This window comes from Chiloscyllium punctatum, chromosome 9 (assembly GCF_047496795.1).
Source record: "Chiloscyllium punctatum isolate Juve2018m chromosome 9, sChiPun1.3, whole genome shotgun sequence".
Taxonomy (NCBI): domain Eukaryota; kingdom Metazoa; phylum Chordata; class Chondrichthyes; order Orectolobiformes; family Hemiscylliidae; genus Chiloscyllium; species Chiloscyllium punctatum.
The window spans coordinates 52,860,057-52,876,190 of record NC_092747.1 but is presented as its reverse complement, the minus strand read 5'-3'; the positions used below and the strand labels follow the sequence as shown (position 1 = coordinate 52,876,190).

General features: G+C 39.6%; 1 protein-coding gene across 2 annotated transcripts in view; it reads left to right on the top strand.

Annotated features, from left to right (window-relative positions):
- Positions 1–16,134, top strand: part of dync2h1 (dynein cytoplasmic 2 heavy chain 1) — a 571,463-nt gene that overhangs the window by 99,373 nt on the left and 455,956 nt on the right. For both annotated transcript variants that reach the window (XM_072577509.1, XM_072577508.1), the window contains exons 28-33: positions 2,561–2,693; positions 4,343–4,460; positions 7,635–7,747; positions 7,844–7,963; positions 10,255–10,405; positions 12,543–12,748. In XM_072577509.1, the coding sequence (XP_072433610.1) occupies positions 2,561–2,693; positions 4,343–4,460; positions 7,635–7,747; positions 7,844–7,963; positions 10,255–10,405; positions 12,543–12,748 (841 nt within the window). The remainder of the gene's footprint in view (positions 1–2,560; positions 2,694–4,342; positions 4,461–7,634; positions 7,748–7,843; positions 7,964–10,254; positions 10,406–12,542; positions 12,749–16,134) is intronic.

Below are 16,134 nucleotides of genomic sequence, written 5' to 3'. Positions count from 1 at the left end.
AGATGGGTTGACACAGATAATGTTTTGTTACACCTCATTGGAGTAGCAAACTATAAATCATGCCCCTGCTACTCCCAATGTTGGAATAAAAGTGAAAGATTTTATAAAAGTCTGTCTTTTTAGACCCAGACTTAAAGAAAGTATGAACCAAGTTTCTGTACTTAAGAATTACTACTTATTACAAATAAATAGATTTTAGCTACAGTTAAACAGTTGCAAACTGTCAGCATATAATGTTACGAGTTAAAACTCTAATCCCTTTATAAAACTCACCCAACACCCTCAAACAGTCAGGTACAAATAGACAAAAAAGTGCATTATGGATGAAGCAAAAACTGGAAGTCAGTTCAATGGTTCTTGTATACTGATTTCACTGAGGTGCTCCTTTTGGCTTGCTGGGATTTGCTGCTCATTGATCTCTCTTCAGATACTTTCACTTGCTTACAGGAGGCACAGAGTGACTGGTTCACAATTCATAAAGTCTCTTACTTGTTAGTTAAAAAGAACAGGTTGCAGCCATTGGTGGGAAAATAACCTGGCTTTTTTCAGGCTTTAGGTCTTTTTTGCTGCAGAGAAAAAGATCCCACCTTTTTGCCTGGAGTTCCGATAGTTTCTGGATATCTTGCTCACACCCACAAGCTGTTCAGCTATCCGAGAGCCATTCACATAGTTGTTGGCAGGCAGAGGAAGCCTTTGTCATTGATAACAGGCCACAGCTCCACAGACCAATCAACTACTTTAGGCTGTTCGAATCTCACTTTGTCGATGCTCTCTCGTGCGAGTTCGTTTGTCACTAAACTTCCACCACTACTTGAACAAACAGGAGTGTAAACAACATTTTCAATAAGTGCTGTGAAATTGCTTTTAAAACATGCAGTAATTTCTTCCACAATCCTTAGTTTTTTAAAACATTCCTTCTCTTATTTCAGTCCACGATCAAAAATACAGAAGATAAAATATCTTTACAATGAGTAGAAAAAGATCATAAATACAGGGAAGAAAATTGTGAGGATCACTAATCCAGATTATGAGGGTGGGTTAAATTATCTCTCACAGGTTCTTTTGATTCAGTGGATCTACATCTTGTTAGAATTCTTTCTTGCAAGCTTTCTTTTTTTTTGTCTTTATCACCCCTCTCTCCAAGTAGGTGAAAATATTTTTTTTCATTCAAAGTTTCTGGATGTCTCTGGCTACCTTGCAATTTCAGCTTTGTAACAAACCCATCTCAGCCAATCTGAAGGCTATCATTAGACATTCTTTCCTTAATTAAATGATTCTTGGTGCCATTCTGCCTTAAAGCACCCCACCACTACTTTGAAAAGCAACATTGCCATGCACAGCTAGAAGTCTACAACACTTGATTTTTCTAAATTGCAAAACTTTCCTGGTACTTGAGTTAAATAGCAGTTCAATTCCCATTTCAGTGTATAACTCTAAAAGAAAAAAAAAGTGAGGTCCCTTACAGTGCCATTTGAGGCACTTTTTCATAATGCAGGTATACTAAGCTGTAAACTTTTCTCACTTTAATACCTGAATTGGGAGCAAAAATCTGACCCCATGTACCTGTCAATCTGGTATCTGTTGTGGGAAAGAAAGTTAATCCTAGTATCTTTTTACAATGTTGGAAAAAGAGGAACAATAATAGTCCAAAGGGATTTAGGAATCTTGCAAATAATTTACTAAACTATAGCACTCTCTTGTGCAAAATAATCAAAATGGCTAATCGAGTGCTCAGCTTTATATCTAGATAGTCAAAATTTAAAGGGAAAACACTTTGATACAGCTCTGCAAGTTCCATATTGACTTCCTCTCATCTGAAGTACTGCAGTATCTCACAAAAATTTTCACGGCTATAGCTTCCAGGCATCATTCAAACTATGACCTAACCTATGTTTTGTTTAAATATATCATTAATTCTTTAATTGTGTCCTCAATTGACACTTTTGTAAAAACCACATTTTTGAGATAATTTTAGTCTTTAGGTCTTTCTGTTCATCAGTGCTCTTCATCAGTTTTCCATTTAGTGTATAAGTGCAGTAACGAACCTGTTGGGACAAGAAACAGAATTTAATATATTTATATGTTGCATTGATTGAAAGGAGAATGGAGGAGGTATACCATGCTTAGTATAGGGTTCATTTTTGCTCTTGGTATAAACAAATGTTTTGAACTTGGATATAATGAGCACAATCTTTAACATTGCTGATGACCCAACATAGAGGGTTTGCTAAATAACAAGGTAGATTGTAAAAGATGAAAGGAAGGCATAGATAGTCTTAAGCAGACACCGCTGGATAATTTGAGACAAACTAATGTCATGAAAACATTGCTGAGCAGTGGAAAAGAATCAGCATAGATCAAATGGATCAACATTCTTATATTGTGAACTTATGTAGTTCTGCAATATTGTATTTATTTTGCTCATTTCTGTATAATCTGGTAAATATGTCCTTGTGGTGGTTTCTCTGTTAGAAAACAAGCATTTCATACAGAAGCGTTAATCTCGGCATGGATAGTTAAAATAACCTGAATAAATCCAGCATTGCATTGTCTTTACCAGATCGATCATGGCAGATGTTGAAAGAGATAACAGAGTAACTTCACTCTGCATGCGAGCTGGCATCAGACATTCGCTTATTACTATATTAGACCAACTGCAAAGATGTCAGAAGTCACTCAATGAATTTCTGGAGGTAAGAGAGAGCCCAAAAAGAATAAATAAAATGTTGATCAGCTTGTATTAACATAAAGGATCAAAACAATTATTTAAAATCTTAATATTTCTAATATTTAAAGCAATATTTGTTTTGGCTAGCCTAGTGTTTGACCTGCAGATACTTAATACCACGTTTCAGGCTTTTCACCCTGTGGGCTGCCACCCTAGTGGGGTTCTGTGACAGTACTTTAGATTTGCTTTTTTTTGAAGTAACAATGGTTGCAGTGGACTCAAACTGAATGCAAAAATCAGGTTCTTACCAGTGAGGTATTTTTAAAATGTTCCTCTTTTATTCTAATAATGGATATAGCCTAACAGATTTTAAGATAAAAGACCATACTGTGGATGCTGGAAATCCAAAATAACAATAGAAAGGGCGGCACGGTGGCTCAGTGGTTAGCACCCACTGCCTCACAGCACTAGGGACTCTGATTTGTTTCCCACCTTGGGCGACTGTCTGTGTGGAATTTGCACATTCTCCCCTTGTCTGCGTTGGTTTCCTCCCGGTGCTCCGGTTTCCTCCCACAATCCAAAAGATGTGCATGTCAGGTGAATTGGCCATGCTAAATTGCCACGTCAGGGGTAAATATTGGGTAGGGGAATGGGTTTGGGTGGGTTACTCTTCAGAGGGTTGGTGTGGACTTGTTGGGCTGAAGGGTCTGTTTCCACACTGTCGGGAATCTAAATTAATCTAAAACAAATGCTGAAGAAACTCAGCAGGTATCTGTGGAGAGAGAAACGGTTAATGTTTTGAGTCCAAAGACTATTCTTTTGAATCAAATGAGAGTCTTTAGTCTTGGACACTTAACTCAATTTTTCTCTCCACGGGTGTTGCCAGACAGATCAATATTTTAAGATCTGAATGCTCTCGCAAAAGAAATGCCTGTGAGAAGGCAATCTCTGCAGCTAAATGTTTCCCTTGGTATTTAATATCAGTTATCCAAACTCCACCCCCCTAACCAATTCCCCCCCAACTCCCAACTGACACAATTCTATCCCCCTTCCCACTCTTAACTTGGGTGGTCTGGTGTAATCGCAATTTTCAAGCTACAAAATGAATTCAAAATGAGAATAATTTTAGAAAGCATTGTCTTAGCAGCTCCAAACTAAGAACAAATTTTGGTTTGCCTAATTTGTAATATTTATTAACTGCAGTGCAGAATTAAGTCATATTTGTTATAAAGTAGGTAGGGACCTGATCTTGTCTGTTTTCAGCCAGGTTGATTAAGCTAATTGTACCACATTGAATTGTGCCTTTCTCTCTCATTGTGGCTATGCTATTGTATGATAAAAGATTTTGGTAATGAACTGAATTTCCCAGGGCCTTTGTTGATAATTCTCTCAAATGCTTCATTATTCTGTTACCTGTTATAAAATATTTCTTAGAAATACGGAAAAGTTACCTATATAAAGATTCATTTTTAAAAGATTTTATAAGGCTATTTGAAAGCTGTTCTGTGCAACATAAATCTAATTGTATGAAGTGTCACTCAATGGATGTAGGAATATGTATTCCCATGTAGCAGCATTGATAAATAGGAAAATGGATGTCTTTTTGGGAAGTAATTACTGTACCATTCTCTGATTGATAAATGGATTTTGATATCTTCAAAATTCTCCATCTAGGAAAAACGGTCAGCATTCCCACGGTTTTATTTCATTGGCGATGATGATTTACTGGAAATCTTAGGGCAATCTACAAATCCTTCTATTATTCAATCTCATCTCCGAAAGCTTTTTGCTGGTATGGCTTACTTTCTAATTATGTTATCTTGCTACCTAATCATACCTCTTAGTTGACTTGTGATCTTATTTTGATCATCTTTAAATCAGTGACGTGAAAAAGTTTCATTGTTGAAGAATATGAAAACTGACTGAAAGGTTTCTGAAAATGAAGTGTTATTAAATTCAATTGTGCTTTCCACTGAAAACAGAATTACACTATTGTTTAACATCTGCATTGATATATGTAATTGCAGTCACCGGATAAATAAATGAAAATCCACAAAAGGTTGTATTCTCTGGTGTGCTAATGTTTAACAAAGTTTATCATCAGTACCTGCTCTTTGAGTAACAAGCAGAACATGAATTTTTTTTCTCATCATGGTTATCAATTTTATCTAACAAGAAGCTGTTTGCAATTATTACATTCAGGGAAAGAATATTGAGCTATCTAATACAATTGAGTTTAAAAATACATGTTTATAAAAAATACATTTTGAAGGAAACAAAACAGTCCATCCAAATTCATGTCCAGTTTTCCCTGCAACTCCATTTTTGAATTTTCCCAATTTATCAGTGAAACAATGTAATCAAAGCTACAAATGATCTCTTCTGTGCTTGTGACATTATGCACAAACTTCCCTAGTCATCCTTCTTCTAATGCGATCTTTACTGATTGACTTGTAGTCAGACTATTTACAGCATTGCTCCTGCAACATTATGTCTCAAATTCCATTAAGGATCTTTCATTAGCCCCCTTTCCTTGTCCACACAGAGCCCTTTGTGACAACATTCCAAGGACCTGGTCAGATTATACATGTACAGGGACAATACTCATCACCACTTTTCCACCAGGTTGGAACCCCATCACTGCCCATTCACTAAATATCTAATATAGTATATCAATACAATTAGATTAGGTTCCCTACAGTGTAGAAACAGGCCCTTCGGCCCAACAAGTCCGCACCGACCCTCCAAAGAACAACCCACCCAGACCCATTCCCCTTCTTTTACCCCTGACTAACCCACCTAACACTATCGGCAATTTAGCATGGCCAATTCACCTAACCTGCATATCTTTGGACTGTGGGAGGAAACCAGAGCAAAACCATGCAGACATTCTCCCATGCAGGGAGAATGTGCAAACTCCACACAGACAGTTGCCCGAGGCGGGAATTGAACCCAGGTCCCTGGCGCTGTGATGTAGCAGTGCTAACCACTGAGCCACTGTGCCAATACTAACATATTTTAGTCTGGTCAGACCGAATGGTATGTTTCCATGCTTTATGACTCTGAGGTGGATTTTGAGGGAGTGAAACCTCTTCCTGTTCAGGAGTGAATGATCCATGAGGTTCTGAGTGCCATAAATGAGCAGTCAATGGCCCATTTTTCCCAAGGGAACCCAGTGCTGGTTGCAAATCTGATGATTCGGGCTTCTTAGCTTTCTGAATTGGTGAACTGGGTGAATTCTGTGATTTTCTATAAATAGCATCAGTGAGCTCACAAATGTACTTGGCAGGTACCATGCATGTCCTTAGATTAGGTTTGAAAAGAGCTGTTGGATAGGTATTTCTATGTGAATGTGTTCTAAAATGCCACAGGCAAAACCACTAACTTCCAACTCACCCAGTTGCAGATCTGCCTGCAGGAGGTGGCAGTTGTAAGTGATGGCTTCCCTCAAGTAAAGACATCTCTGGCACTACCTTTCACTGATCAGCAGGTATCTACAAGGCCTGGGTTTATCCACTTTTGATACTCTGTTTGCATTGCACCATCTCAACCACAAGTGCATTATGTCACTGGTTTGTTGGCTTTGTGTATTCATCCTTCTTTTCTTCCTCCTTCTTGGCCTCCTCCAATTGCTGGATTTTGTTTGTCCAACATCTGGCATAGAAAAGCTGATCTGTGAATAATGTGAGGAATGAGATGTTTTCATTTTGATAATGTCAAACTATCCTTTGGACCTTTATTAGGTTGCTCATTTCTTTGGTGAAAGTCTGTGATATAGCCACTTCAACATGGTGAAATGAATCCTTCATGATCCTTGACTAGTTTTTCTTTTCCTCATTCTGCCACATACAAGATCTTTGCAAATTGTGTACATTGTTTTCTATTAATGTAGTAATTAGCTCAGTCTGACTCTTGACTCCCTTCATTATTGAAACCTTGGACTCTACAGGCTGCAAACTTTTTCACCCCCATGTCCTTAACTTTCAAATACATAGGCCTATGGATACCTTTGCATGGCTAAACGTGGAAAACCTTCCCCACCAACATAATTACTGCTATTGAGAGTTGGGTGCGCTTCTTCTTAGGGTTACCATACCTCTTTGCCACTATCACTTTGATTCTTCCTTTTGCATTCTCTTTTCCTCCCTCCATTCCGCAGTATCCCGCCAGTAGCCCCTACAACTACACTTCAGGTTCCATTGCCTACTATTCCATTTTACTTTCCTCTGAAGCTTTTATATTCAGTCTCCTTTTGAATTGAGTCCCCTTTTGAATTCAGTTCCTCTGCCTGTGGTTTACTGGTGTCAGCTAGTATGACTGCCTCATTTTGACTGTTGACCTACTGAGGCTTACGTTTACTTACACTGTAACCATTTTTGAAAGGAGATGGCTTGGTAAAGAAAGAACCAAGACATTGAGGATAATTGTACTCACTGGAGCTGAGAGGAAGATGTTGATCCTGCCATGTCCATGCCTCTTATCTGTAGTCTGGTGTGCAAACACAAAATTTTCCCATAATAAAACTGTACCCAGTTGAGGTAACTGCAGTCAACTGGGATGTTCATCGTCATTGTGGCTTGCTAATGAATGCAAAGGGAAGGTTAAGGTTGGGAAAGTTGTCCTCCTTGAAATTCCTGAGTTTTTAATGCTAAGATTTTAATCCATCATTGGGAAGCTAAATGTCTGTTTCCCACCCAATTAAATTCAACCCCCTCTAAAAGCTTTGGTTTGGCCTTGAAGATTCTGCTTAGTATGTGTGCAGCAATGGGATAAACTTTGGTTATCCTGTACTTGCAAACTGCAGAATACATACATCTGTGACTACTATTTATTCAAAATACAGATTTCGAGATTGTTGCACCAATGCAATTTTGACAAGTTCAGTTTTGAATTAAATTATTTTCTAAATGTGATAGTTTTTACATGTTTAACATTTGTGGTATTATTGATTTATGTTTGTTTCCAGGTATTAACAGTGTGGATTTTGATGACGATTTCAAGCACATTATTGCAATGAAGTCTTTGGATGGTGAAGTTGTGCCTTTAAAAAGCAAAATTCGTGTTATAGATGATGTTGAGGTGATGCTATTTGACTACCAGTTTATGAAAAATAATGCACAATCTAATTAATCGTGAGATTTGTGAATCTAACCAGCATTCTATTCTTTTAATCAGGTATGGCTGAACAATTTGGCTGAAGTAATGAAAGAAACTTTGAAGCACTTGTTAGTTGAGTGCATTGCAGCTTGGAAACAATCACAAGGTGCAATTGATCCATTACGTTTTCCATCACAGGTATTGGACATGTTTACTCCTTAATGTCCTGGTTTGTTTGTGTCTTGAAACCTTTGTATAATAATGGTGTTGCAGTTTGATGACAGATATAAAAATGGTGATAGTTTCAACAATTTCAGAAAAATATATTATTTTGTAATAATTTAAATAAATAAAACTTATGTTGAAAATTTGTAATATAAATTAATTATAGTTTTCCCCATACTTTAATAAATAATTTCTCAATAAACATAGTAATATCCATTACTAGTCCTTTGGTAAGACCATCAGTGTACATAATTGACAGTAAGCCTAATGTGAACTGGCTGCAGCACAGCTAATACGAATACAAAATATTAAATGTAAAACTGATTTTTGGACACGACATCAGCTCTGAGCAAGTAGTGTTTTTCTGCCATGATTCGATGTACAATAAGTGGACAGATTAGATTATAGCGTCATCATTAAACCCATTGACATGGTTTGAACTTTCTGCTTAAACACAATTTAACGTGGTTACTGTGATAAAAGATTTCATGAACTGAATGAGTCTCCCATGAACTGTGTACCGAGAATGAGGTAATTATTGTTTATTATACAGTTAAATAACCAGAAACTACATGATGTGTCCACAACACCTTCTTAAAAGGAAGTGAGTAGTAGCATAACATTAGGCTAAAATTAACAGATGTATTCACAAGATAATTACATAGAAGCAGAAAAGTACAAGGTTTTGATGGCACAAATCATAGAAGAGAATAAAGATTTGGTTTATAATATATCAAAATAACAGTAACTTGGAATGTTGGTCTTTATTTCAAAACAAGTGGAATACAAAAGTAGGGAGGTTTTGTTAAAACTAGACAAAGTACTAGTCAGACCAGAGTTGCAATACTGTGAACAGTTTTGGGCCCTTTATCTGTAGAGAGACATACAGGCATTGAAGGTAGTTCAGAGAAGGTTCACTCGGCTGATACCACGTGTGGAGGGCTTGTCATTTGAGGAGATGTTAACCTGGCATGCCTGTACTCGTTGGAATGTAGAAGAATGAGAAGTTACCTCATTGAAACAAACTCAATTCTTTGGGGGACTTGACAGGATAGATGTGGAGAGATTGCTTCTCCTTGTTGGAGAGTCTAAGACCAGTGGGCGTAATCGCAGAATAAGAGATCAAATATTTAACGCAAAATTGAGGATGATTTTATTTTCTCAAAGAGTAATGAATTGTGGAATACTTTACAACAGAGTGCTGTCAAGGCTTGTCTTTAAGTATAATCAGGGCTGAGACAGATTTTTTAATCAGTAAAGGAATCAAGGTTTATGGCAAAAAAGTGAGAAATGTCATTGAGGATTAACAGATCAACCATGTTCTCATTAAATGGTGTAATAGACCTGTGGTGAATGGCCTACATCTGCTGCTGTATCTTGTGGGCTTATGATCTTTAATTGTATTTAACATGCATTTGGGCAATCTATAAGATGTTTTCAGAAAAAGCAATATTTCATAATCCAGCCAGCAAATGGATGAGCTGATTATTTCTGTTAACCCTACAACTTTTAAATGCTAGATTCAATTCTGGAGCTAGACTCATGATATGGAGTTAAAGGCATTGCAAAGAATATCTGTTTTTGTTTAAATGTGTGCATTTTTAAAATATACAATGTATAAAATAAATAGGATCCGAAAGGTCTCTGAGTAAAGACATGTTAGCCAATTTCTCAGTCATATAGTTGGATCCTTTTGCATTGAGTCACAGTTATTAATTTACATCTCTTGCAAGCTTTGTATATCTCGTAATATTTTGTCAAAAGCAACTAAAGGAGCACCAAAGATTAAATCTCTGCAGATTCATTCCAGAGTCATATCAGTATCAAAATATTAACTCAGTTTCTCCTCTTCGCAGATGCAGACTGAGCTGTTGAGTTTCTCCAGTGTTTTCTGTGCTTGTATCAGATATCCAACATCCAACATTTTGCTTTTGTCAATAAATTTTTGTTTTTGCAAATAACTGGGTTTTAAATTTCACCTTTGTAAAGAAAGACTGCTTTCAGCAAGTCAAGATAGTCCGAAAACATATTTAACTTGCACCGTTTCAAACAATGCAACTTAGAAAATAAATATGAGAATTCATCCAGAATTAGCCCTTTATGAGAAATTTAATTCCAATTAATTATGCTAACAAATTTGTTTCCATCTTGCAGCCAAAGTTATACTTTATAATTAGAAATATATGATATCTGATGTTTTGGAGTTTACTTATTTTTCTAACTTTTCTGTATTTATCATTATTTCATTTCTTATCTGTTCTCAGATTTTATGTTTGGCCGAACAAATTCAATTTACCGAAGAAGTTGAAAATGCTATAAAGAACCATAGCTTGCAGCAGCTAGATGTAGAGCTGATGGCAAAATTGGAAAACTACACAAGTATAGACTCTTATAGTGAGGAAACAGGAAATGCTGGTAAGAATCTACAGAATGTGTGGACATACTTGTATGGGCATTTATTAGTGACCAATTTTTTGAAGGGTTAAAAGAATCAAATTTTAATCATCAGTTTTTCAATTAATTACATTATCAGTCTACTTTACTGTAAAACTGATTAAAGATCATAATGTTTTGTTTTATGTAATATTTGGACTTTAATTGTTTAAATTTAGTTCTTCATATACAATTAATGTTTACCTATATATTGTTGTGGTTTTATGGTCCAATTTAAAGTTACATTAACAAATGGCTGGGTGCACTAGATAGAAGTACTGGGCCCCGATAATATTCTGGTTGTACTGCTGAATACCTTACATGAAAGTGATTGATGCCTAGAGCCCTGTTATTTCATTGAATCTAGTACTGTACTGGCTCCTATGTGTCGAGGTGCAATCAGTCTACTAAAACAAACATAACTGAAACCTGGCAAGTACATCCTATGAGCGACATCCCAGTCTCCAGTAAAATGATAGAAGGTGTCATTGACAGTACCTATGAACTAATAATTTGCGAACCAATGTTTACGTGAGCTTTGCCAGAATTATTTGGTGGGAGACTTCATCCACAGTCTTGATTTAAGTACAAAAATTCTGGAGGGAAAGAAAAGTCAGCAAATCAGGGAGTATTTGGGAAGTGAAGGAGAATGGTAAAATCAATAGATTACTCAACATAGGAACCAATGTAAGTTATCAAGCACAGCAGGGATATGCGAACTAGACCTGAGTTAGGATATGGGCAGCCGAGCTTTGGCTGATGTTAAATTAGGTAAGATTGAAGGGTGTATTAGTGAAGTCCGGGTAGTAACAAATGTATGGACAAAGGATTCAACAGCAGGTAGGGTGAGGCAGAAGTGGAATTAGGTGATATTGCAGAGCAGGACATGGACAGTTTCCTTGAAGTATGGTTAGGATTGCGTCTCTGCGTCAAAGATGATACTGAGGCTGTGACTGAACTGGTTCTGCCTTAGTTAGTTGCCAGAAAAAGGGAAAAGAGTCAGTAGCTGAGACAGGGTTTGTGGTGGGGAGTTGAAGGCAATGGCTTTGCTTTTTCTTATTTAGCTGGAGGGAATTTCTGCTTGGACTGGATGGCAGACAAACATTTTACAAACTAGAGACAATGAAAGTATTGAGAGAGGTCTAAGTGAAGTAGAACTGAGAGTCATCAACGTACTTGTGTGCCTGATGATGAAATAGGAATCATCATAAAATCCCTACAGTGTGGAAACAGGTATTTGGCCCGATGAATCCACACCAACCCTCCGAAGAGCATCCACCCAGACCCCCCTATCCCTGCATTTCCCATGGCTAATTCACCTAGCTTGCGCATCCCTGGACACTGTGAGAGGAAACTGGAACACCCAGAGGAAACCCCCACAGACACTTGGAAAATGTGTAAATTCCACACAGTCACTCGAGGATGGAATTGAACTGGTATCCCTGGGTTTGTGAGGCAGCAGTGCTAACTACTGAGCCACCCTGCCACCCTAGAGGATACATAGAATATATTCTTTGGGATTCCAGAAATTAGGGTGGCAGGTGTTCATCTACAGTATTTGTAGCCCACATGATAGCTCAGATTCTGACATGTTGTCACCCTAATGGCAGCTCATAGCCAGCCACTGAAACCTAAGATCATTTACATCTTTGATGTACAATATTACAAGCCACAATTAAAGAATTATTTGTTTTTGGGGTGGGGGAGTGTCCAGAAGAATATAAAACAGCTCAATTTCTCATTCTCATACTGTACCTTATTTTCTACCTGTTTCAATTTGGCATCAGTCTTAAAATTGATAATCAACCTCCTGACTGAGATGGATATTTTGCAAAGCTCATATGAGTTGCAGATTAATTAACTGTTATATTCAAATTAACAAGGACAGATTGTGTTTAGGCTGGTTTAACCTCATATTCTCATTAAGAACAGAACTGTGGAAGTTTTCAATGCAAAAGGAGGTTATTTGGCCCATTACTTCTGTGCTGCTAGCTCCATGCTTGAGCAATTCAAAATGAGTCCAGTCCTTGTTACTTAGCCAATCTACATCTTCATTTCTTAAGAGAATGTTTGTATCTTAGTCTCTGAGGCTCTATTTTGTATGTTTGTGTGTTTTCAGAAACTACTGTTCTGGAGTTGAAGCTCAAAGCCCTAATTCTTGACATCATTCACAACATTGAAGTAGTTAAGCAGTTGAATCAAGCACAGGTTTGCAACACTTCAGACTGGGCTTGGAAGAAACAGCTTCGGTTCTACATGAAACCAGACAATAACTGTTATATTCAAATGGTGGATGCCGAGTTCCAGTATACCTATGAATACCAGGTGCTGCTTTATCAGGCTCTAATTAATGATGTTCATGATCCATCCATTTAAGATTCTGTCTTTAAGGTTTTGAAAATAGACATTTTGGCCTGTATTTTTATCCTTGAAGCAGGTAAAATTTCCAGATTTCTGGTTTTGGAGAGATACTTGAGTGCTGTTAACTAATTCTTTAAAAGTCTGACCTGACTCCATGAAAACTTCAGAACACACTGCATCCACCTGGACACCCCGTGCTGGCTTATTACCCGCCCTTGACCTCTTCATTTCCAACTGCTGCCAGGATATTAACCACCTCAACCCGTCTACCCTCACTCTAACCTCTAACCTCTCACCCTCACAACGCGCAGCCCTCCAATCCCGACCTCACCATCAAGCCAGCAGATAAAGGGGGCGCAGTGGTAGTCTGGCGCACTGACCTCTACACCGCTGAAGCTAGACATCAACTCGAGGACATCTCTTCCTACCGCCCCCTCGACCGTGACCCCACACCCCATCACCAAACCATCATCTCCCAGACCATACAGAACCTCATCACCTCAGGAGATCACCCACCCACAGCTTCCAACCTCATAGTCCGGGAACCCCGCACTGCCCGGTTCTACCTCCTTCCCAAGATCCACAAGCCTGACCACCCTGGCCGACCCACTGTCTCAGCATGCTCCTGCCCCACTGAACTCATTTCTACCTACCTCAACACTATCCTATCCCCCCCAGTCCAGGAACTCCCCACATACATTCGAGACACCACCCATGCCCTCCACCTCCTCCAAGATTTCCGTTTCCCCAGCCCCCAACGCCTCATCTTCACCATGGATATCCAGTCCCTCTACACCTCCATCTGCCATGACCAGGGCCTCCAAGCCCTTTGTTTCTTCCTCTCCTGATGTCCCCAACAGTACCCTTCCATCGACACACTCATTTGTTTGGCTGAACTTGTCCTCACCCTTAACAATTTCTCCTTCAAATCCTCCCACTTCCTCCAGACTAAAAGGGTAGCCATGGGCACCTGTATGGGCCTTAGCTATGCCTGTCTCTTTGTTGGCTACGTAGAACAGTCCATCTTCCGTAATTACACCGGCACCACTCCCCACCTCTTCCTCCACTACATTGATGACTGCATTGGCGCCACCTCGTGCTCCCGCGAGGAGGTTGAGCAATTCATCAACTTCACCAATACATTCCACCCTGACCTTAAATTTACCTGGATCATTTCTGACACCTCCCTCCCCTTCCTGGACCTCTCCATCTCCATTAATGACGACCAACTTCACACCGACATTTTTTACAAACCCACCGATCCCCACAGCTACCTGGATTGCACCTTTTCCCACCCTACCTCTTGCAAAAATGCCATCCCGTATTCCCAACTCCTCCGCCTCCGCTGTATCTACTCCCCAGGAGGACCATTTCCACCACAGAACACACCAGATGGCCTCCTTCTTTAGAGACTGCAATTTCCCTTCCCACGTGGTTAAAGATGCCCTCCAACGCATCTTGTCCACATCCTGCACCTCTGCCCTCAGCCCCCACCCCTCCGACCGTAACAAGGACAGAATCCCCCTGGTGCTTACCTTCCACCCTACCAACCTTCGTATAAACCAAATCATCCGCCGACATTTCCGCCACCTCCAAAAAGACCCCACCACCAGGGATATACTTCCCTCCCCACCCCTTTCCCCCTTCCACAAAGACCGTTCCCTTCGTGACTACCTGGTCAGGTCCACGCCCCTCAACAACCCACCCTCCCATCCTGGCACCTTCCCCTGCCACCGCAGGAATTGCAAAACCTGCACCCACACCTCCTCCCTCACCTCCATCCAAGGCCCCAAAGGAGCCTTCCACATCCATCAAAGTTTCACCTGCACATCCACCAATATCATTTATTGTATTCGTTGCTCCCGATGCGGTCTCCTCTACATTGGGGAGACTGGACGCCTCCTAGCAGAGCACTTTAGGGAACATCTCCGGAAACCCGCACCAATCAACCACACCGCCCTGTGGCCCAACATTTCAACTCCCCCTCCCACTCAGCTAAGGACATGGAGGTCCTGGTCCTCCTTCACCGCCGCTCCCTCACCACCCGACGCCTGGAGGAAGAATGCCTCATCTTCCACCTCGGAACACTTCACCCCAGGGCATCCCCAGTACTTCCCCAGTTTCCTCATTTCCCCTTCCCCCACCTCACCCCAGCTCCAAACTTCCAGCTCAGCATCGTCCCCATGACTTGTCTTACCTGCCTATCTTCCTTTCCACCTGTCCACTCCACCCTCCTCCCTGACCTATCACCTTCATCCCCTCCCCCACTCACCAATTGTACTCTATGCTACTTTCTCCCCATCCCCACCCTCCTCTCCTTTATCTTTCTACCCTTCAGACACTCTGCCTGTATTCCTGATGAAGGGCTTTTGCCCGAAACGTTGATTTTACTGCTCCTCGGATGCTGCTTGAACTGCTGTGCTTTTCCAGCACCACTCTAATCTAAACTCTGGTTTCCAGCATCTGCAGTCATTGTTTTTACCTAGAGGTCTAGGAGATACCTATCCCTGCAAAAGAGCTAGTCAGAGCAAGAGTGAGGGTGCTGAGTTGCAACCCGAATTAATCCACACCCTTAAAAAGACTGGCCAAAAATCTGAAACACCAGGATCAGGGTGGAAGAATTCGGGTCTTGGGCATTTCCTCCCCCTCCCCACCACACCACCATTTTTAAAGAGCTCCTGAACTATCCCAACTTGGTGAAAGTTCAAGCCATGGCGTGGCTTTAATGTGTAAGGAAGTCATAAATATGACAGAATATATTTTGCCAATCTGCACCAAAAGTGTATGAAGTAGTCCTAGACAGGTCACTAAAGATTTTATAACATGTACTTAGTGTGTAAGAGTTAAAGGTTTGGCTCTCAAAACAAAATTACACATGATCTGTTTATGTTGTGAAGCGGCTTCAATATAATCTTACTATGTGAGGATAAAATACAGCTTTGGAACAAGGGGCTGCTACAGGTTCTACAGCAAAAAATCATTTAAAATTTGTCCACTTGATTTCCTTTTCCAGTGAGTGAAATGTATAACAGCTGCTATTTGGTGACTAAGTATTTGTGCTCCTGCCAATATTGAACTTTATTCTCTATTTCAATACATTGGTGATTCTTTCAACACATTTTTACTTGCTTCAAAGCATCTATTATGTCTACAAACATTTTTACTGTTCATTTACCTTTTTGGGAAATAAAGTGGAATATTTCAGTGTTGAAGACCTAGAAGTGTAACAAGTGATGATAGACTTTTCAGTAAATGGATCGATCTTATAAAATGTTTCTTGTTGTTACTCCATTTTGTAAAATGATAAACAGATTATTAGGAAATTCGGTTTAGGTATAGAGTTAAAGAAA